Source organism: Neovison vison, chromosome 6 (assembly GCF_020171115.1).
Source record: "Neovison vison isolate M4711 chromosome 6, ASM_NN_V1, whole genome shotgun sequence".
Lineage (NCBI taxonomy): Eukaryota > Metazoa > Chordata > Mammalia > Carnivora > Mustelidae > Neogale > Neogale vison.
Window position 1 is genome coordinate 202221452 of NC_058096.1, and position 22059 is coordinate 202243510.

General features: G+C 50.4%; 1 protein-coding gene across 11 annotated transcripts in view; it reads right to left on the minus strand.

Annotated features, from left to right (window-relative positions):
- CACNA1D (calcium voltage-gated channel subunit alpha1 D) overlaps nucleotides 1-21525 on the minus strand; it is a 301488-nt gene extending 279963 nt beyond the window's left edge. For all 11 annotated transcript variants that reach the window (XM_044253375.1, XM_044253372.1, XM_044253378.1 and 8 more), the window contains exons 1-3: nucleotides 21088-21525; nucleotides 18792-19101; nucleotides 14891-14996 (exon numbers count right to left, since the gene is read on the minus strand). In XM_044253375.1, the coding sequence (XP_044109310.1) occupies nucleotides 14891-14996; nucleotides 18792-19101; nucleotides 21088-21154 (483 nt within the window). In that variant the 5' untranslated portion in view covers nucleotides 21155-21525. The remainder of the gene's footprint in view (nucleotides 1-14890; nucleotides 14997-18791; nucleotides 19102-21087) is intronic.
- Nucleotides 21526-22059: the final 534 nt, after the last annotated feature.

Consider the following 22059-nt stretch of genomic DNA (forward strand, 5'->3'; position numbering starts at 1 on the left):
TAACAGCTAGTCTTTGAAAATCGTGAAGCGTGGGGGTTGGTCCCTGGAGCTTAGATCTGATAGGTTTTGTTCTCTGCCCACAGCTCAAGCCTCTCCCCAGCACCCCCAGTACCATCACTGCGGCTGCACTGGCAGGGGTGACTTTTCTTCCGTGGGGGGCCCCCATGGGGCACTGGCATCACGGGGAGACAAGAGTGGATCTGGGACTCAGCCCTGCACTGCCTTTAATGGGATCGGAGGGAAGGTGAAGCAGGGTCTTCTCCTTGGAGTCACTCGGCAGATAAGAAGGGTATCGCTCAGCAGGTGTGCACTGCTTTCCAAGCTACAGAACACTTTCACACACGTCCCGCTGAGCTTTCACTCCCTATTTTATGACCAGGGAGGAAAGCGGGGATCACACAGAGAGCATGAGCCCAGGGCCATTTCAGCTGCCTCCAAATTCAGCATTCTTCCCATGCCATGCCTCAGACACACCACGGGGCACAGCCCTGAAGCTGTGCAGAGTGACCTGGGATGGGTTTATAATCTCAGGGGCTTGTAGTAATTCCATGAACCCCTCTGAGCTTGATTTGCCTTATCTGCACGACAGAAGAGCCAGTCCTAGTGGCCCAACTGGTTGGTGAAGACCAGACCAAACAGGTCCAAAATGCTTAGCCCAGTGCCAGAAATCAAAGGGTCCAAAGTATGAGGCACTGGCCCTATGGGCTCCCTGCCCAGATGGCAACACGCTGTCCTCGGAAACATCAGTGTGGCCACAAATACCAACCTCGGAACCCCCAGGCCATACTCGGTCTTTCTGCTTCCAGTCACGGAGGACTATGAACACAGGCTCCCAGCTGCTGAAAATGCTGACCTCAGCACGTGGGCAAGCTTGGCCAAGGCCGCTCCACAGCGCCGCACGCTCCGCTGCCACAACCAGGCCCCCCACACCTCTCTCTCTCCCCGACTCTCGGTCAGCTGCCAGCGAGCCCCATGCTAGGAGCCATGACCAGCCCCTCGCTGAAGAACAGGCAAAGGCATGGCCCTCCTCCCTCCACCATGCACTGGGCCCCAAGGGCCAAGAAGAGCAGTGCTCACAAGAGAGCACAGGGATTGAGCAGGCGTGGCTTGTCAGTGGTGTTTAACACCCCCCCCCTGCCCTGCAGCCCTCCTGCAGGGGAATTCAGAAGGTCCCCCCACGCTCAGACACTGCTGACCCTGGAACTTCACTGGAAAGTGAGAGTCCCCCTCCCCTTGGGAGCATTCGTAAGTGAACAAGGTCTCTGGTAACCTGCAGCTCACCCTCGTGTTCTTCTACGGCCTCCTCACAAAGACCCCATGCTCCACAGGGGAAGGGTACGACCATCCTCATGTCCAAGAACAAGGGAGGGGGAGGACAATGTTCAGTCACAAAGCCAGCAAGCAGGGGCTCAGTGGGTTAAAGCCTCTGCCTTCGGCTCAGGTCACGATCCCAGGGTCCTGGGATCGAGCCCCGCATCGGGCTCTCTGCTCAGCAGGAAGCCTGCTTCCTCCTCTCTCTCTGTCTGCCTCTCTGCCTACTTGTGATCTCTGTCTGTCAAATAAATAAAATCTTTAAAAAAAAAAAACAAAGCCAGCAAGCAGAAACCTGGGACCCAAGTCGATCTCAGTCCTCTCAAAGCCTCTGCTCTCGGAAAGAGGAGACACAGGACGGGAGGGGGGGGAGGCAGATCAGGGCGCGCCCCAAAGCGCGAGCAAGTGAGGCCCGAGGCAGAAGGAAGTGAACGGTGCAGCATCTGGGGTTCAGAGGGCTCCCTTGCCAAAGTCACGTTTTCATCCTGTCGACGTAAGGCAAGTATCACCTCACTCGTCCCAGGTCACAGGTGAGGAAACGGAGGCCAGGAACCACATGGCAAAGAGCCAGAGACAGCCAGGGTTCTAGAGGGCCTCCGTGCCGGCAAGTGCCACCCCAACTGGAGGTCTCAGTCTCCCACCCAAGTGAGGAGCAGGGAGAGCTCCGGCGGCCCAGGATCACAGCCAGAGGGGTCTGCATCCTCCCTCTGCCACTGCCTGGCTGTCAGATCTCCCGCCCTCTGCCCCAGCAAGGCTGCTTGCCCTGTAACCGGGTAGCAATACTCACCAGGAGTGTGGAATCAAAGGCCCTGACGGGAACACCTCCAGGGCACTAGCGATGGCCATTATTCCAACTCTAGACATCACCCAATCTTCCTGTCTGAGCCACGGCAGTCAGGCCAGAACTCTCGACACCTGCTTTGCTACTTAGACCTTGTTTTCTTTTCTCTTCTAAGTATCAATTAAATCAAGAGATGGTCAGGGGTCTCCCACCTGGGCCGACCAGGAATAAGACACAGCTGGTAAGCAGCTTCCTCGTTAGAGGAGAAAACAGTCTGTGGCGACACCCCCAAGCCTCGTGGGAGGGTGTTGAGCTCTAGACTTTTCTACCCTGCTTCAAGATGACTCAGTGTGTAGAGGCAGACTTCAGCCTTCCCAGCTGGGGTGCAATCAGATCCTGACCATTAAACCAGTCCCTTCTCTTTCCTTGGCATTCCCAGGGAAAGAAGCAACACTTTTCTATTGTCTATGCAAAAGTGGGGTATGGTACTGGCCTAGGTCTTTCTCCGGCTAACTTCTTTCAGGGAAGCTAACTTCCAGAGACTTCCTCACCAGGGCAACCCAACACCTTCCAGGACTACTACGGGCTTCGGCTGGGTCAGGCTGGTGACTCCACCTCCCGCAGAGTGGCTTTGGAGAGCGAACCCCCAACCCAGCAAACCACCCAGGGAACTTCTCGCGTATGGCTCACCCGATCCCCGTTCTGCCACACCCTCACCAGGTCAGGAGCCAGTGGGTCTGTCTTTGCAAACGCGGCTTCTTCCTTCAGCTCTAAGGCCGAGAGCAGCCATCCCTACGTCAGTCACATGGCTGTACAGAGGCTTCAAGACACGTCACTGTGGCTCACAGAGTGACAACTCACGGGGACTCCATGCTTTCTAGGAGCCAGGATCTGAACTAACCCGCCTCTAGCCACCTTATTTCCCCTTTTACCAAAAAGGCACAAAGTTGGTGAGAAAAAGCAGCTTGCTGGTCACAGGCAGTGGACAGCAATGCTGGAGACTAATCCCAGCCTGCCTTGAGAACCCATAAGCCTAACTGCTTCATTGTCCAGCAGGACAGAACTCAGCACAAACCTCTGACCACACCGCCCAAGTTTTCCCACACTTCCCACTAGTAGGTCACGCTTTTTAGGAATTAAAATGCGATCAAATCTACTTCGTACCCAAACTTAAACTTCCCTACTCATTCCCATTTTAACCAGGTGTTTCAGAAGGTTAGCGAAGGGCTATGGGGTGCGTGAAAACCTCCATCCCCCTTGACTCTCTCTAACCACGACATCTACCTGGAAATGCCTCTGGGCAGTGGGCATGAAGTTTCTCTGCCAGCACCCCCAAACCCAGGCTCCAAACCCCAACCAAAATCGTGAACGGGGCACCGGCCCCAGAGACCCACCTTGATATTCTGACACCGCTCTGCCCCTTGGCTTCACCCTCCTCTCCTCAGGATTAAAATGGAGTCAGCCATGAGCCTTGGCGTCCCCTCACAGCCCCGTCGAGGGGGGTGGGCGCTTAAGTCAGGAAGCGCAGCTGTGAACCCTGGCCCTGCAGATTGATTCCAAGGCCTTGTAGCCTTAGGGAAGCAATTTAGCCACTCAGAAAGAGCCTTTTCTCCTCACCTGTACAGTGAGGATTCTTAGGTGTTTATGGCAAAGATTAAATCAAAATGAAAGGCTACTATGTATACAGAGCCCCCTAGCTCAGGAGATGTCAGCCATGAGCTAGTCACAAAGGCAACGGTCTCCATGCCTCCAGTGACTGTCAAAAGGCAGGGAATACGACCCACACGAGAACCAGGAAACAGGAACCGCTGGTGCTCTCCTGCTCTCCCCACAGCCCTCCCCGACTTGTTCCATAAAATACTGTGGCTACGTATGGTCAAATGATTCCTGCATGTTGGGTGTGCATGAAGAACGAGAAGAGTTTCCAAAGTAAAACGGGGGAAGGAGTGATCAAAACTCTATCTGGGAAGATAAAAATAAAATAAAAATGGAGGAGAGAATGAGACGTCCACTGCCTGAATGTCCGGCATGCTATGAAGAGGCGTTCTTCTGTCGTCTGATGCTCCGGCTGTCCCAACTGGCCCTGGTAGTCTCAGACCCTGCCCTGTCAGAGGGGAAGTGCCAGGCTTCCCCCCCGGAGTCACAGCTGTACCTGGAGGGCATGGGATGAGACAGACCGGGAGACAGGAGACTGGTCCTGGGTCCCCGCTTGGTTCCTCTGTCACCATGGGACCCTGGGCAAGTCAGCTGCTGCATCTGAAAGGAATATATCCATCTGCAGGTTTCGGGGACCCTTTTCTTCTTTTTTTTTTTTTAAAGATTTTACCCATTTGACAGAGAGAGATCACAAGTAGGCAGAGGCAGGCAGAGAGAGAAAGGGAAGCAGGCTCCCTGCCAAGCAGAGAGCCCGATACGGGGCTCGATCCCAGGACCCTGGGATCGTGACCTGAGCTGAAAGCAGAGGCTTTAACCCTCTGAGCCACTCAGGCGCCCCTCGGGGACCCTTTTCAATCCCCACCTCCACCAGTCTGTGACTCACGACCAGCACCACTCCGGTAAAGGAGAACGGGCCATCTAACCTACCTATGGCTGCCCCAAGCGGTTTTCCTCCTGTCAGCGAGCTTCACCGCTGGCCAAAGGAACACGAGGCAGAGCCTTCTCTAACCTGACCACGCAAGCCCCACCCCGTGTGTCCTTCTAGAAAAAGACCTCTCCACCACCCACCTCTTAACGAATTCCTGCTGGCTGTCACTACTTCCTGCAATCTTAATTCAGAATTGTAGATGTTTTCATTTCATTCCCTCCTGATAAAACCTCCAAAAAGAGCTTTAGATGGATTCACTATTAATTTATATTTCAACAATTCAGAATTGGTGAAAGCCGGAAGAGGAATTCATTTTTGCATTATCATGAAAAAAAAAAAAAGGACTAACGGGGCTAATTACGGGCTGGTTTTGTACCATTTAAAAGAAGTCATTTAAATATAAACAGTCATTATGCCCCATTGTTATCTATTTACCGAAGAGCACTCAAGGATGTCTTTTTAAAAAACATGTTGGTCACTTCCTCACTTCATGTCAGAGTAAAATAATAAAACCACATCTCTTCAAGCACAAGGGGCTTGGAGGGGTTCTCTGCACTAATTCATAGTATCCTTTTATATTCTGACTTAAACAAGACAGGAAGCAAATGTGTTTAATGGCCTCTTTTTTACACATAATAAACGCTCAAAAAAGCACTTTATGCATGATTTCACGATAGCTGTATTCAACTGCTTTTTGGGCTTCCCAGCTTTACTCCTAGAGTAATTTATATAATCGAAAAGCAAAGCTCTCCTAGAACCCAGAATCGCCTTCCTCACGCCACACTTCAACGTTGCGCGTCCCCCTTTAAAACGTCCCCCTTTAGAAACTACAAATCCTGAGACCATCTGCTCGCAGGGCGTTTCTGATTCTCTAACAAAAGCACAGCGACGACAGGGCTCACCAGGCCTGACAGTGTACTCTGTACAAGGACCCACGCTGCACATTCCTCCTTGGAGTTGGTTCCTAAAAAGTGCTTCTCCGAATGAATGCAGCTGCTTCCCATTGTTGAGAGGATAAAAGCCTTGTAAGTGAGGACGTGCCTCCTTTGGCTGCCCCTGCTGGAATTCCTAAAGGCCAGATCAGTGCCCAGGTGTTAGCAACTGGTTAGCTTCAGGCTCCCGGAGCAAGTCGACTTTGTTTTTGTTTTTTGTTTTTAAAGATTTTATTTATTTATTTGACAGACAGAGATCACAAGTAGGCAGAGAGGCAGGTAGAGAGAGAGGAGGAAGCAGGCTCCCTGCTGAACAAAGGGCCCGATGCGGGGGGCTCGATCCCAGGACCCTGGGACCATGACCCGACCTGAAGGCAGAGGCTTTAACCCACTGAGCCAGACTCTGCATTGCCCCGTATCCCATCAACTTCACTTTCCTAAGCCTCCTCAAAGCCATAGGAAGGGAGGAGGGGTACATAAACTCTATCATAAATATCATAACAGCGAGATGTTAATATGCATGAAAATAAAATAATTAATAACCAAAGAACACGGGACGGTAGAAACATAGCAGGTTACATGTTTTCCTTCCCCAGTGGAAAGGAACACCAAGGCAGTGCTCATCTTTAAACGGTAGCGAGCAAATAGGCCAAAACGAAGAATCCATTTTGGGGTAAGGAACTTCCTTACCTATTAGCCGCCTAGAATGAATGTTTCACTTGAAAGCACTACAGCACCAAACCTGTGGCAAAGGACTTAAAAGTATGGGGAAGAATGATAAGCTTTGGGGCCTTTCATCTGGATCTGCGGTTTGGAAGAGATTAGAAATCGTGCTCAGGGGCTGTGGACTTTCTGCTCTAACCAGAGGCTCTGGATGCCTACCAGATATCCAACAGGAAGGCAGAACCCTACTCCCCAAATCCCCCTTCCCATAGCCAAAGCTAGAAAACACATGAGGTCATCAGAGTTAAATGACAGCAGATCTCAAGATGTGAGGGCGGGAATTTAAATCACCACAGGCTCAGGGGAGGGCGAATTGGCAGTAAAGAAATTAAAAACGCACCCTCCTCCCGCCCAGAGAGTTGACGCCTAAGTACTTAACCCAGAGGAATGTTTCCTTGTGCGCAGGAAGAAGCTCATACAAAGATACTCGATGTGGTACTCCTTGAAATAGCAAAACTTCAGGAACTAACCTAAAGGCTCATCAGAAAGAGAACCAGTCAACCATGGCATGTTCACACAGGGACTATTTTACACCAACATGAAGTCGTTAGATCTCTACATACCGACGTGGAAAGGTCTGCAAGCTCCATTACGTGGGGGGGGAAACGAAGCTATTTAACACGTGCGTTCTGCTCCCACTTGTGTAAAATTTCAAAAGCCCCAACTGTAGAGACACACACTTCCAAGTGCACAGGCACAGACACAGTGAAAAGCAGTTCTGAAAGGATCTCACCGAACTGAGGACTGATTAGAAATGAGCTGGAGGGGCCAAAACAGGCCGTCACTTGATACGGTTTTCTTGTCTGGAAGGATGCATTCGGGCAAATCTCGAATGATGACTGGTTCTAAGAAGGCAAGATATGACAAAACAAAGAGGGCTGTTCTCCGAACCCGTGTGGTGAGTTTTCCTGGGCACAGTGAGCTACAGCGGCTACACAAGTCAGGGACGCAGGAACCTGGTGTGCCCTGCAGAGCCAGTCTCAATAAAATATCTGTTGAATGATGGTGCCTTGACTTCCTGCCTCATAAACCAGGGTCCGTACAGCTCTACAAAATTATCTGTGAGCACACTGTGCCAGGTTTCCCCGTGGTCACAGGAGGCAGGGAAAGGTGGGAGCCTTCCACCCCGCCTGCTTCGAGACCCCTCCCCCCTTCCCTGGCTGGGTCCCCCAGCCGGCCTCGTTTTCCCTGAGCAGCCAGCAGCCTGCCTTTCCTCCCTCAGGTCGGCCTCCCAATTCCCTCCAGCCTGTCCCTCAAGGTCACTCATTCAATAATTTCAACAGATGTCCTGTGATTTCTAGAATTACCACTCAGCCAATAGGGAGAAGGATAAAAAAACGGGCAGAGAGCATTGCTTGGAGGTTCAGGAGAAGAAAGCCATTTTCCCCAATCTGGGCAGTGTCTGGGGGCCTGCTTAGTGAAAATCACCAGAAGGCTTCACTCTTCAAGGTGTGTGTCAAAAACACCCAACCATCTATACACCCACACACATCTACTCCCCCCCACCAACACACACACACACACACACACACACACACACACGGGGCTAGTCACCTCACACAATTCCTCCTTTAGCCCCAACCTTCAGCTTTGCTCACCGTGTCCTCCTTCCCCACCAGGCATGACCAGCTTTGTCTGCCCAGCCACACAGCCGGACTGTCCCCAAGCACCCCAACTGCAAGAACTCCAATCCCACGTGAACGAAAAAGAGTAGAAATCTTCTGCCACTTTCCTCACGTGGGCAGAATGGGACTCAGGGGACATACCCTGTGCTGTTGCTGGCAGAGAGCCCCCCCCCTCCCCCGGAGTCTGAGCACAGTAGGAGGCAGAAGCAAAAAGGCTAACATCTAATTCCTGGATGACCTGCCAATCTCCCACTCCCATTCCCACCCCACCCACAAGGACACCCACCAGCACCCCCTCCCTTGGCACGGCATCCAAGCACGAGTATCACCTCATGAGGCCCTTCCCCAGAGCTCAAGCACCACGGTTCCAAAGCGTCCACAATTTCTTTAGGGACCTTCTTAGGGGAGGAGCTACTGGGGGTCTGTTCTGGATCCCAAGCACCACCACCAGTATTTAACGAGACATAAGGACCTCCAGTGCTGGGCAAATTGCCCCCGCTGATTCTGGAACTTCTCATATTCTGCAGACAGTTAAAAATTAAATTCTGATGGGAAAGTTCAAAAAGAAAGAAAGAAAGAAAGAAAGAAACTACCCACAAATCTGCCACAGGGGTTTCTTGTTTCTCACATAATCATTTTTAGAATACTGAGCTGAGGTTAAGGAAGGAATGCATCTCCCCACAGACCCTCGCCCAGATGGGCTAAGGGGGAAGCACACTTCAGACACGGAGAGGCAGACCCACTGCAAGCAGGCTGGACTCTGCCAGCTGTGGTGCCGGGTGCAGGCGGGGTGCAGGGTGGCATCCTGATACCCCCTTTCCAGCTGCCTCTGCTAGGATTTCTACCCCTTGGACTTCTCACTTAGCTACGTTAATAATCAAACAAACTCACCCATACACATTTTTTTTTTCAACTAAGCCCGTCTGAGTTGTGTTTCTGCACCCTGTAACCCTATAAGGGCTGGCTAATCCCCCAACATGTCCAAATATCTATACTCTACAAACAGCAACCAGCTCATTTTTAAAGGGTCTGAGCGAGGAAGTGCCAGTGTTCAAGGTATAGCTAATACAACAGTGAGATTCGCTTTTATGACAAAGCAACTGAAAGACTGGAGACACTTTTGAAATTCTTAAGGAACATTAATAGTAGTAGATCTGAATTCTTTAAGAGCTGGGTTTGGTCTCCGAAAAACTGTCAACACCCAACCAAAGTGCATTCAGTAAAAGATGGGGCCCAGCAACTTGCTCTTTGTCAAAATGAGGTTAACCCCTGGAAAAGACATGTGATTTTTTGTGTGTGCAGCACATAAACTGGCACACGTTTTATGATTAGGAAACCGCTGCTGGGTAAAGCCTTACTACACAAGTCTACCTACTCTGGTCATCTTTCCACCCATCCTTCCATGAACTGTGACGCTCACACGCACAGACAGGGCACACACAACACGGAACACAGAAGCCAGCTTACGACCTAGGGATTTGAAAAGTATCAACAAGGACTTCCCTTTCTTCCTGCTTCAGATATAAAGAGTTAAATTTGCCAAGAAAGACTCGATCCTGAAATTAGAGGCAAACTCTGACAGGTGTTTCCTGGGATTCTCATTAATATCAGACAACAAAAGTCAGCCTCTCGGGCAACCATTAATCATTAGCCAATTGTTGAAAATTAACTACTGATCCATAAGGACATACCACAAAGCCCTTGGACATCCATTCATGTATTTATTCCGTCATTCCACACACATTTCCCGGTGCCTCCTGTGCACCAGGCACAGGGTTAGTTTCCAACACTACAAGACTAATCAGACGCCAGCCTCTGTCACTAGGAAGTCATACCCCAGTTTCACCCCGAGTCACTTAGCTAATGAGCCGAAGCAGCAACCGGTGGACCCCAGAGCGCATGTGCAGAACCGCCACCCACCTAACCACGCCCCGGAGCTGTTATAAAAAGAGGCGGAAAGCAGCAAACGTCCATAAAGAGGAGAGTTAACCGAGCTCATTGGAGGGCAGAGAGAGAGCCAGTACTTAAACTCAGGCAGGTGGGGTGGGAGGCAGGAGTGGGTGAGGCTCGGAGGAAGCTGAGCTGAGGAGGTAGCAGAGAAGCTGTCCTAGAACAGACAGAAAATCTTGTCGTGCAGAAAAAAGAGCGCACGGTTCAAACAGAAAGACAACGGAGCAAACACGGTGTGCGGAAAGTACAGACCTAAACCCCACCTTACAGGCTAAGCCCAACCAATCAAGTTATGAAACCGTGTTTCAGGAAATCCCCCTAGGTGCAAAAACTGTAAGATCCTAACCTACAGGACCGCACAGATCCAATGAGCTCGCTTGCTAAGCCCAGGAAACACTGTGCACTGGGACCTCAGCCATGGAAGAGAGCTCACCATCGGAGAGCACCATCCCACAACATTCCCAGCTGGTGTAAGGCCTCTTACAGTGAGTGGTCCCACTGCCAGGAGTCCACGGCCAGCATGGCTGGTCAGAGGCGTTCCCACCACTCTGCTACTCTGAGCACAAAATGAGCTAGACGGCTCAGCCCTGACACCTTGGCTCCCAAGGTTCCTTCAGCCAGAGGCCCTCGAGAAGCAGAGTCACGAGACCCTAAGCTTTTCAGGAACAAGCGCTCAACCACGTCCCACCCACTCCTGGCTAAGGACCTCCAAGGAGTCCCCAGAAGGACCTGCCACCCAAGGAAATCCCAATTACAGCTCAGAGGAAAGAATGAGTGAGGTGCTTCTCAGGGCAGCCACAGCAACTAACTACACGTGTTTACTGAACAGCTACTTCGTTCCCCCGGGGGCCAGGCACTGTCCGGGATCCCAAAATGACTCACTAAGAACTGTATTCTGAAGATGCTTAGTAAGACAGAGATAAGACATGCATATAAAGACCGAAAACATCGGGTATTTTGTACGTGAACTGCCATGAGAGAGGCTCAGAGAAGAGTGTTACTTCCGATCACAGTGGGAAAAGCTCTCATGGAAGAGACGTCGTTTGAAAGGATTCCTGAACTCCTCCAGGGGCCGGAGCAGAAGAGGCACTGCAGGTGGAGAAGAGCCCAGAAGGTGGGCCAGCACACAGAAGGAGTGTTTAGGGACTACAGGTGAGCCAATGGGGTGGGGGGCTGCTGCTCTGGGAAGGAGGGACTCAGAAAGCTCATACAGCCCAGGAGGGCCTGGTCACGGCAACGGGGGGCATGGCTGAGGAGGAGGGGGAAGATGCGAAGGGGTCTGTAAAGGCAAAACATCAAGGGGCTCAAGAAAAACAAAGAACAAAAAACAAGAAACGGGCCACAACAACAAGATGAGGAAGGGGATGGGAGAGGGGTCAAAGACTTGGTAAAACCTCCCACTGAATTAAAGGAGCATTTACTGAGCCCCTGGTCAGAGCCACTATGCCTGATGAAGGGGCAGAGAGGCCTGGGCCCCAGGCCTTGCCCTCTGTGGCTGGTGTCATTAGCAGACATCAGGGGAGGCCTGAATTGGCAGAGGAGCACCCAGAGGTGGGACAGTCTTAATCTGAGGCAACTGAGCACTCCAGAGGGCAGGGCTCAGCCTGGGGCCACGGAGTGCGAGGAGCAGGGAGGCGGCCCAGACAACTCCAACCACACCGTCGCCCTTGAGAAACTGAAGTCTGGGAAGCAAAGCAGGGAGTTCTTCGAGACGGTGAGGCACAGTATTATAAGCAGCCCCGCTCTGACACTCGGGAAGGCAGAGCTCGCCCCGCTCCCCACCCCGGGCTAAGAAGAAATTAAATAAGTGATACACACTTTCAGTAAGTGGAACTGGGGAGCTAGCGCGACAGACGGAGCCAAAAAGCATCTCACTGTGGGAACTCAGTCGTACCGTTTCCATGGCTTCAACCTCCGCGAGTCCCTGCAAGTCCACAAGTGAAACTGCATAGAAACTTGAGACTGTTTATATTTTAACCAAAAAAAAAAAAGGAGAAGAGGACGACGAGGACGACCTAACCCTGGGAAAACTTGCTGCCCCCAAGGCAGTCTCCAGATGCCCCAAGCTGGCTCAGTTACAAGCCACCCAGACCAAACACACACTGGTCACCTTTCTCACCCGGCAGAAGGAATTGTGTCACTACAGAGGACCTTAAGAGGCAGGCAGAGCTCGGCACAAAGTTGGCTCTAAGGGTTCAACATACACAGTTCCCGGAGAGCTAAGGCGCGAAGGAAACCCACCAGCTCCCTGACGCGTGCTGCTTTGCAACCCGTATCGCTCTCTGCCCTTTGATTTGCCATTCACGTTAACTGGAAGGTATTTACTACAGATGAAAAATAAGCTTCGTTCAGCCGCCTCTCAACAGATCCCAAAAATAGAGCCATCACTTTGGTACAAATTGGGTCAAATGTATTAAAAAACAAAAAACAACAACAACAACAAAAAAAACCCTGGCTCCCTAGTGGGAGCACGGACAGGGCCTGTGACCTTGCAGAGAGTCAGGGGGAAATCCGCAAAGATCTTCCCTTCCCACAGTGGGAAAGGAAATATTTAAAGAGTCGAGCAGAGAATAAACTCCTCTAGCCATGTGACCATCCAAGTGAAACAAGACAGAAACTCAAATGCTAGAGTTTCAGAACAGTAAGAGGTCAAAGGAGTATATGTTGGTTTTTAGAAAGGCCTGCCAAACTAATACAGGGCCTCCCTCCCTCCCACCCCTTAAAATACCTCTGTGTAAGAACTGTTAAGAAAGCATCCGCAGGGGAGGGATTGCAAGGGAGAAGAAGAGAGATTTATCCATTTCCTATATTTTATTCCCTGACTCATTCCCTGAGAAATCCAAACGGTCGGACGGCAGATATCAGTGCCCTGAATTTCCCTGGGAAAAATCAGAATATTAATTGGCTTACGCAGGCAGCTCCATTAATTATTCCATTGATCTGAATTAATCGGCCTTTCTGAAAGGTATTTATTTTCTAAGTTTGTTTAATCATGTTCTCTTGAGCTACAAAAAGCAACAAACTGGGTCACCATCCACGTTGTTAAATTTGGTAACAAGGCTGACACCATCTGTGGCCTCGCCTCTGATGAACCACCCCCTTCGATGGGGGCTCTCCGCCACTTCTGCTCTTCCTTTAGAAGGACCATCTGATGTCGCCTGTCTACGAGCAAAGCACACAAATCACCCCCAGCAAAGCAGAAACCCACACTCACGGCAAATGTGTGTATGCGTATCCAACTCCTGCTGACTTATATTTTCAGTAGCAATACCCAAAACTTTTTTTACATTCTCTAGAATTCAGATTACAAAAGCCCAAATATGAACAGACCTCATGTTACGCCTAACATAGGCCACAATGTTTTAAGTGTAACATGAAGTCCTGTGTACACATGATTAAAGCTAAAATCACAAGAGCAGGGATGGCTGGATGGCTCAGTTGGTTGAGCGTCTGCCTTTGGCTTGGGTCATGGTCCTGGGGTCCTTGGTTGGAGTCCGGCACTGGGCTCCTTGCTCAGCAGGGGGCCTGCTTCTCCCTCTCCCTCTGCCTGCCACTCTCCCTGCTTATCCTCTCTCTCAATCTCTCTCTCTCTCTCTGACAACTAAGTAAAATCTTTAAAAAATCAAATCAAATCAATAAAATCACAAGAGCATAATTTCAGTATCTTCAGAACCCAGCAGTCCCCCCCATAAACCCCGGTTCTGCCTTTATACCACTCACTCAGTTACAAACAGCCGCCTTACTCAAATACAGCTGCAACATGGAAAACCAGAAATGAATCTAGCTAAAAGAGAGAGCAAAACAAGAAAGAGAGCTCCCTGTTACCCAGCACCAGCCCCCTCCTCCACCTGCCTTTCTGCACAGCGGCCCCAAGGAGGATGCAGCCACTCCAGAAAAATCCCGACATGGCTTCTGCATCATCAAGAAAAGATTACAGAATGTCAGAAGCAAATACAATCCCAATGATCACCTCATCCAGAACCCCCTGACAAGTGGCTGAACAGCAATGTGGAAAGGATTTGGGAAATGCCCCCCAAAACACAGCTAGTTGTCCCAGCCCAGTGGGACAAGCTCCTAGTCCCAACTCGGGGGCTCCTTTGGGCTTTTTTTTCTTTTCTTTCTTTTTTTTTTTTTAATTTCTTTCTGTCTTTTTTTTTTTTTTTTTAAACTACATCAACCTTTCCCAAAGGAAGTTTCATGAAGCAATGGTTCCGTGATGTGGTCTGCCAAAAAACTGTTTGAAGAATCCATGACCAATTACTTTTAGAGACGAGCTGAGTTAAACAAAATGAAACCAGTTTTTTAACTACAGACCTTCCCGGAGCTCTTACTGAGCTTATGTGCACTATAAATCTTTAAGAGGGCAATAAAGTATGTGGAAGTATCCCAATTTATTTAACCCTAGAATCATTTTATCCTGGGATAAAATGTATCTTCATAGGATCCTCCTAATGCAAACTACACTGTATTCTCCAAATTATGTTCCAACGTAGATCTACTCATTCTATAGTATTCTGATGCTCTAAAAATGAATAGTTCATGTACAAAATCTACGATAATTCTCTACTTACCAGAAAAATTGACCAAACAAAATACCCATCACTCTCAAATAAACACTGGATTTAAAACTAAAACAAAAACAAAAGGAGCTAATATTATCCGGAAAAGAATGGTAGACAGCAAAAGCCTATGCAGAGAGAAAAGTTATTTTAAAATCTGCTACAAACCTCTTCCATAAAAAAGTGCCACATCTATTTATGCAAGATTCATGACTTTAAACACTTTCATTCAGTATAAATTTGAGAATACAGGTCAGAAGGAAAAAAAAAAAAAACCCACAAACAAACCCCCTGTTGCAAAGCTCCAGGAAACATCACATGCATAGCTGTAAACTTCCACCACCCAGAAAGCCAGCTGCCAGTTTAAGTAGAGAGGCCAATGAAAACCGCCTATCAGGACAAGCAGGAACTCTAAGGACACTTACCAAGTTATGATTTGTTGAATTAGAATCATCTTCAGGGAATGGGATGTAAATAGCTAAGGCCACACAATTGGCAAAAATAGCCAATAATATAAATATGTCAAATGGTCTGGAAAATGTTGTTAAGGCATATATGTCTTATGCAAACGGAAACCATCTCTCCCATCACACTCCCGATCACACCACTCTTGAATCACTTTTGAAACAAAAATTACGCACTCGAGTCCTTTCTCAACCCACTGTTGTGCCCGCTCTGTCTCCAGCAAATGTCATCGTCCATGGTCATCTGGCAGATGTTCCTATCGAATGACTTTTTTCATGTCCTTCCTTTCTCTTGCAAGGACCATGTTACGCTTGTTCTTTGCTGTGCGTTTTATATTGAAACGTACACATACGTCCAGTGAGGGCACCCTATGAAACATGTTTCTGCTTCTTCAAGTTTTAAAGGCGACAAAGGCCTGAGAACACTACATTCCTGGTGCCGTAGACACAAAGAGAAGTCCCCATGAGACAAATCTCTTCCACAAATCCTTGCCTCCATGTGTTAAAGCCATTTTCTCGGGGGCTATTCTTGGCTGGGTCAGTCTCCTGTCTGGACCGGGGCAGGCCAAGGCACCAGAACTTTCTGCACTCTACCTGGGACCGTCTCGTGGCATGTTCCAATACCTCAGACGCTGGGACAAGCGGCCAGGCTCCAGCTCCCCCTCTGCTTCCTTTACTAATCAATGCCTATCACTGTTTCGGATTACAGCTGGACTGGAGCTTGGTTTCTAATGAGCTGTTACTGCATTCAATTTATAAACAAATTAAATAAAAAGCCATAAGAAATCAGCACCAGACACTCTGAAAGTACAATTGAACAATTCTAAATCTCGGGGGTCTGTCTGGAAGAAATCACTTTGAAATCAGCTTGCAACAGATACTTGCTTCAACATTCTGGTGTTATTAAGAGACATTGTCAAAACTGGCAATGCAAAATTTGACTTCTGCCAAAATGACTGTTTTTCTTCTTTTGGCTTTCAGGCTTTCCGAATGCAAGGTTTCTCAGCACCAACATAATCTGCAACTTTGGGGGGTGGGGTGGGGGAATGGCTTGATTTTATAAGTGTTTCTGCCATAACCTCACTCACAAAAGGCAAAGCCACTGATACTAAACATCTCCAAGTATTAAAGCTTTGAGGATGTGAACAGAGCCTTCTCCATTCATCCTGATACCCTTCTGGGAAATCCAAAAATGCTGAAGGAAACAAAGGCCCACTACCTCCCTGTGGATACCCTGAGTCTTATGAAAAATCACCCCTTTAAAGTGTTTCGACACTCATTGAAATAAGGACAACAAATGACTTTCTTTTCTTACTAATTTTGATGGGTTTATTTTTAAAGCCAATTAGCTTTCATTCATATTTATTCTTTTACCTCTTCTAGTATTACAAAATCTCTTATCCAAGGATCCAACCTCAAGACAGTCCCCCTTCAGATGACTTCAGAATCCTCTTTTCGTCTTTCTTTCTTTCTTTCTTTCTTTTTTTTTTTTGTCATTCCTACTGCAATTTTAAAAGCCAACTGCCCCACTGTTATCCTACAGAGAAAACACACCCTGTGGTCTCTCTCATCCCCCCCCATACCACCATTCTTCCCTTTTAGTTCCCAATACCTAAATGATAGACCAGCAAATCCAAGAAATACCAATGCTATTCGGGAAAGCCAAACACTTTTTTGTTTTTCCTTATGGGGGTCTGATTTCAGCTGCCAAGTGTGGATGGTTAATTATCTCACTGCCCCAAGATTTTTATAAGCCACGCACAACAGAGCAACAGAGAAATAGATGGGTCTGCTCCCAAAAAGTCCTTCTGATAAGGCAAACACTTCTCATTCCCCCCAAGATACAGGACACTCTTGCCTTGTCTGGATATACAGACCAGCAAGGTTCTCACTCTCCCAGTGCGGACTGGGCCTGGCACAGCTGGCTTTCCGAGGATTTCTATGACCTGCTCCCTGAACTAGAAGGGAACTATCACTGGGAAAGACAAACAAATCATATGTTGTTTAAAGATCTGTTCTACAGACTGTCCCATTTGTAGGCAGGCTTCTCCCTACATTGGCAGCCCACATCCCATAGTTCCTGTACACATGTGTCCGGCCATGCGGGAAAGGGAGTCAGCTGTACGATCCAGGAATCATTCCGTACACATAAATTGAGATATACACATTACTGTGCACAAAGAGGAACAGTGTCAGGCCTCCCACCTTACTCCACATGCAATGAAGGACCCCAGAGAGGACTCTGCTCACCCCAAGTCATGTCAGGCCGACCTCAGGAGGAGGAGATCTTTCTGGCTGAGGCCAACCATGCTTCTGCCAGCAGCGATGCCATCGAGGCATGCCCCCATGCGCCTAGCTGCCTCTGGGCTGACACTAGCATTCATTCTCAGACTAGAAGAGAACTTACACAGAAAACAGGTCCACGCACCCCCAGCTATGCGAGAGACACCATAACTCCCTCTAGAGAGCGGACATCTGTTCTAAAAAGGAAAAGCACATGAAAACCCCTCAAATCCTACCCTCGCCTTTGGCTGCCCTCTCCAAAACCTTTCTCCACAAAGTTACTTCATTTTAACTTGTGTCCGTGAGCACAGAAAACCACCAGCTACAACAGAAGGCCTGCAAAGAGCAGACCAGCTAGGTACCCAGGTTCTAAGGGGGTTACAGCTCCACCTTCCAGCTGGCGGCCAAGATCCTCCCTTTTGAGCTCCTTCACCCTGGGGGTGCTGGGGAAAGCCTGACCTCCTCACTCCTTCTTATGCTTAGGAGATACTTGAAGGCTCCTGTAGTCCCAAATACACTTCTGGGAAAAGGAAATGCTTTGTTTTACCCAGACCAGTGAATCATCTGACTAATTAGAAAGCCATTTGCTCAGAAAGGAGGCCTCAGTCAACGTTTCTGGAGGGTGACAGTAACTGGAGACTGGCTTCCAGATTTGGGGAAGGGGTGATCAGGCCGAGCACCCCAGTTTTCCAAGATCTGGGACGTTAACAACCATCCTGGGGCATTTGGAGTTCAGTTTTAAAAATACATAGGAGACACTCAGAAATGTAACTCCAGTCCAAGGACACAGACAGAATGTTTTATAAAGGCAGCAACTGCAAATTCCCCCACTGACAGACTGCTCTCTAGCTCACAAGGGCTCGGGAAGGAGAGGCACACACAAGCCTCTCCCTCCACATGCTCCCTCACGCTCACGTTTCAAATGCTTTTTTGGAACATGTCAAAAGGAAATTCCAGGAAGTCATAGCATTGATGAGCAAATTGCTCCCTCCCTATGAAGCAAGTGTTCATATTTGTAGCTACCTGAACGATCAGATCAGCAAATGTCAGAGCTGGAAGCAACCTCAGCCATAGTGGGGAGTTGCAGAAAAAAAATTCTAAACATCAGAATGGGAAGATGCCGCTAAAGGTCAAAAATGTATCTATTTCTAGCAAAGTCTCGTACAGTCTTTTTGTTTTAAATCAGCATACCTCATTTGCAAGAGGTTCAATGCCTATCACAGTCCCAAAAGCAATGGTGGGTTTAAACTAATCACCTAGTATCAAATGACCAAAGGTCAGTTTCCTATTTGACTGCCACTTTGAAGTTTTTGTCGCCCCCTCCCTCCATCACAACACACACACACACACACACACACACACACACACACACACACGGCTAAATATACCCAGAGAGCCAGCCCTCCGCACCCCGAGGAGATAGGAAGGTATATACAATGAGATCCTGTACACAGAGCTTTCCCGTGTTCACATCCCAGACGGCTACGACTTTGTAAGTGCCATTTCAGAAAGCAGATCCTTTTAAAGAACAGATGTTCAAGAGAAAATGAGAAAGACTTCCCCGAAAAAAAAAGGATACTTCCATTCCACTATACTAATGCAGGCTCTTCGGATGGGGTTATTGAGTGACAAACAGAAAAGGGCGCGGGCAGGTCGGCTGTTGGACGAGTTACCCTGTTTTTTGCTCTTGGCGTATTGCTGACGTTTTCTTTGGGAGAGAGATCCCACAGGTGGGGGTGCGGAGGTGCTCATAGTCTGGGCAGCCTTGGCCTGTCTGGCAGCATCGATTGCAGCTTGCCAAGATAGGACGGTTTGCTTGGAGCTATTCGGCTGAGAAGTTGGTCCTTCACCAGAAAGAGGGAGTCTGGTGCCTCTTGCATAGTTTGCCTCTGGGAAGAAGGAGAAAAGGAAAAATGAACAAACAAACAAATAAACAAACAATGAGAATCCAGTCTCAGGAAAAAAGCAAAGGCTGTCTCCCATCAATAACGGGTGGGAGGGGGGAGGGTATGGTTCCCATGTTTCCATTTAGAACTTCATGTCCTATTTTTCAGAAGCAGGAATGTGGTCAACCAGAGCAGGAAAAGAAGTGTTCGCGCTAGGTCCTGGGCGCCACGGGACCACTGGTGCAATGGGGTGAGCTCCTTTCTATATTCATGGTTTCCCAAGGACTCTGCTGGTGCCCTTCTTCAAACTGAAGCCATCCACATTTATCCCACCTTTTCTGATATTTAAAAACCCATGGATCTCTAATGAGTTAACAAATACACACAATAGCTTTTCTCCAAAATAACTACCCCTGGGTGGGGGGGAAGGGGGCAGTGCCAATAACTCAATAGTCTTCATCATTTTCAGGATGTCACTCCAACATCGTACAGCCACAAATGCATGTTTTTCGGCATAGGGGGAAAAAAAAACCTCCTCCACTGGCACCAGGGCAATACCAAAAGCCCCATAACAAATATCCAGATTATGCACTGACACTTCCTGCAAATGAAAATTCATGATGCTTGGGACTCATTTCCTCCACAGGCTTCCGAAAACAGAAAACATCTTTAGGGCTTTTTTGCATTTTAAATTGCAGCCGCAGCAGCCAAGCCAGCATCCAGGGATACAGTCAAGGCAGACAGCCTGCACCCCTTACCCCTAGGAAAGACAGGATGGATTATGCCAGGGGCCCTCAAGGCCCGAGCAGGAGTCACCGAAGTGCAGGCTGGCATAACTGCAGGCTGGCATCTAGGTACAGGGCAGAACCCCAAAGGGGCTGCAAGTGCAAAGCCCCCTCAGACTTTGGGTCAGGCCTCCACCTAAGGCAGGTCTCCCAGGCACTTGCCTACCTTGAGTCACAACCTCCTTACTGAGGCAGAAGTCAAAGTGAGAGTGGTGGCAAAGGTAGAGGGATGGGCCGTTGCAAAACCATTTCTTGCTAAGTAAAGAACGAGAGAGAGTCGAAGCAAGCACAGGTCTGCCTGCCCAGCAACCAGAGAAGAGGGCCACCGGCCTGGGGCAGCAGCAGTCCCCAGCTGGAAACCGAGCTGGGGAGGAATCCTGCGGAACCTTCCCTTGGGAAGCGCTCTCCGGGGAAGGCTGTGAGCCCACTGAGGTTGGGGGGTGGGGGAGCGCCCCCCAGCCTCCAAGGAGGAGGTAGGAGGGCTGACCAGAAGCTGTTCCAGGCACCGTCTCGCCCCAGCCCAGCCGGCGTGGTGGTTGCACGTGGTGCCCAGGCCGAACTGGGGAGGGGAGCCCCACAGCGGCCGCGACTCCCCGGGCACTGCTAGGTTACCGACGTGTGCACCGCGGCGCTGGGAGCGGGAATACTCTCCTCCCGACCCCCTGGCCGCGATTCCGAGACCGGGCCTCCCTCTCCAGGGGCGGGTGTGCTTCGCCCACCGACGCGAAGAGGGAAACCGGGCAATCCTAGAATTTTCCGGATGCCACTGGAGACCAGGGGGCGGGGAAGGAGGGGAAGGCGAGAAGAGGCTGAAAAGGGGGCTCAGGCTGAGTACTAACAGTCATCCCCCCCTTCCATCGCTCGCAAGCGTTGGAGGAAAGTTGAGCCCGAGGACACTGAACCCGAATCACCTCGGCTCGCCGCCCCTCCGGCGGCACAGTACTCCAAGGACTCCACGGCCGCCCCCACCCCACAAATGCAGAATTAACTCTGACATTCAAGGCCTGAAGGGGAGAACGGAGTGGCTGTCACGCATCTCCCCTTTCTATGTAGATGGCACCGAGCTAGAAGCATCCTTTCCAACCCCCTCAACCCACCCAGCGCATCAGAGACGGGAGGGGGTGGGAAGGGAGAGGGGGTGGGAAGAGGAGGACCATGACAAGGATGAGATTTGGCAGCGGGTGCCCAGGCTCTGGCTGCTCACCGTTCGCGTGGTCCGCTTGCTGCTGCCGTTGATGGTGCATGTTTTTCATCATCATCATCATCATCATCCACGAACATTTATTGAGCGCCTACTGTGTGCAGGGCACGGTGCTGGGCGTTGGGGCGGGGGAGGAACGGGTAAGGGGGTGACCAATAGATTGGAGCCGCGGTCCCTGCCCTTATTGTCGCTTCAGCAGGGGGTGGGGAGGGACGGGGACAGATAGCAGAAAATAAGAATAATTTGTAAAAACCGCTCGCCACCCACGCTCCTTCTTTTTCAAAAATGGAGCAAAATAAACTTTTTTAAAAAAATAAGATAAGATGTATATATTATCTTAATAATATATACATGTAATTTTTTGCTGCAAAGGAGAATTGGCTTGGTCCCCTCCTCTAGCGGAGGGACGCCGCGGAGATGCCGGCCCGGCCGCCGGGGCCGCTCGTAGCGCCCCCCATGCCCGCCCGCCCGCCGCGGTGCCCGGTGCCCGCCGCCGCCGCCGCCGCCCGCGCCGCCGCTGGCTCGGGACCGCGGGCGCCCCGAGCTCACATCCGGGGACGGAGGCGCTCGCTCGCTCGCTCGCTCGCTCCGCGCCCGCCGCGCCGCGCCGCACGCCGGCTTCGCCCTGGCGACGCTGCGCGCCCGCCGCCGCCGTCCCCTCCCTCCCCCCCGCCCGCCGAGCCTCCCACGGGCCGCGCCGCGCCCCAGGGGCCGGGCCCGGCCCGCGGCTGTACCCGCTCGGCCCGCGCGCCCGGGGTGGCCACCGCGTGGGGCTTGGGGTACCGCCACCCCGCCTGGCTCGGAGGACCCGCGGGCGCCAAAGGGTTAAGCGCGCTCCGGCCGCCGGCTGCCGCTTAACCCCCTGCGCGCCGCAGCGTGCTCCGGGCTGTCGCCCGACTGAGGTGGGCGGGGCTTGCGGAGCCTGCGGACGCCGGCTGCGGATTAACCGCTCCTCCCCTTCATTTCGGCGGGGCG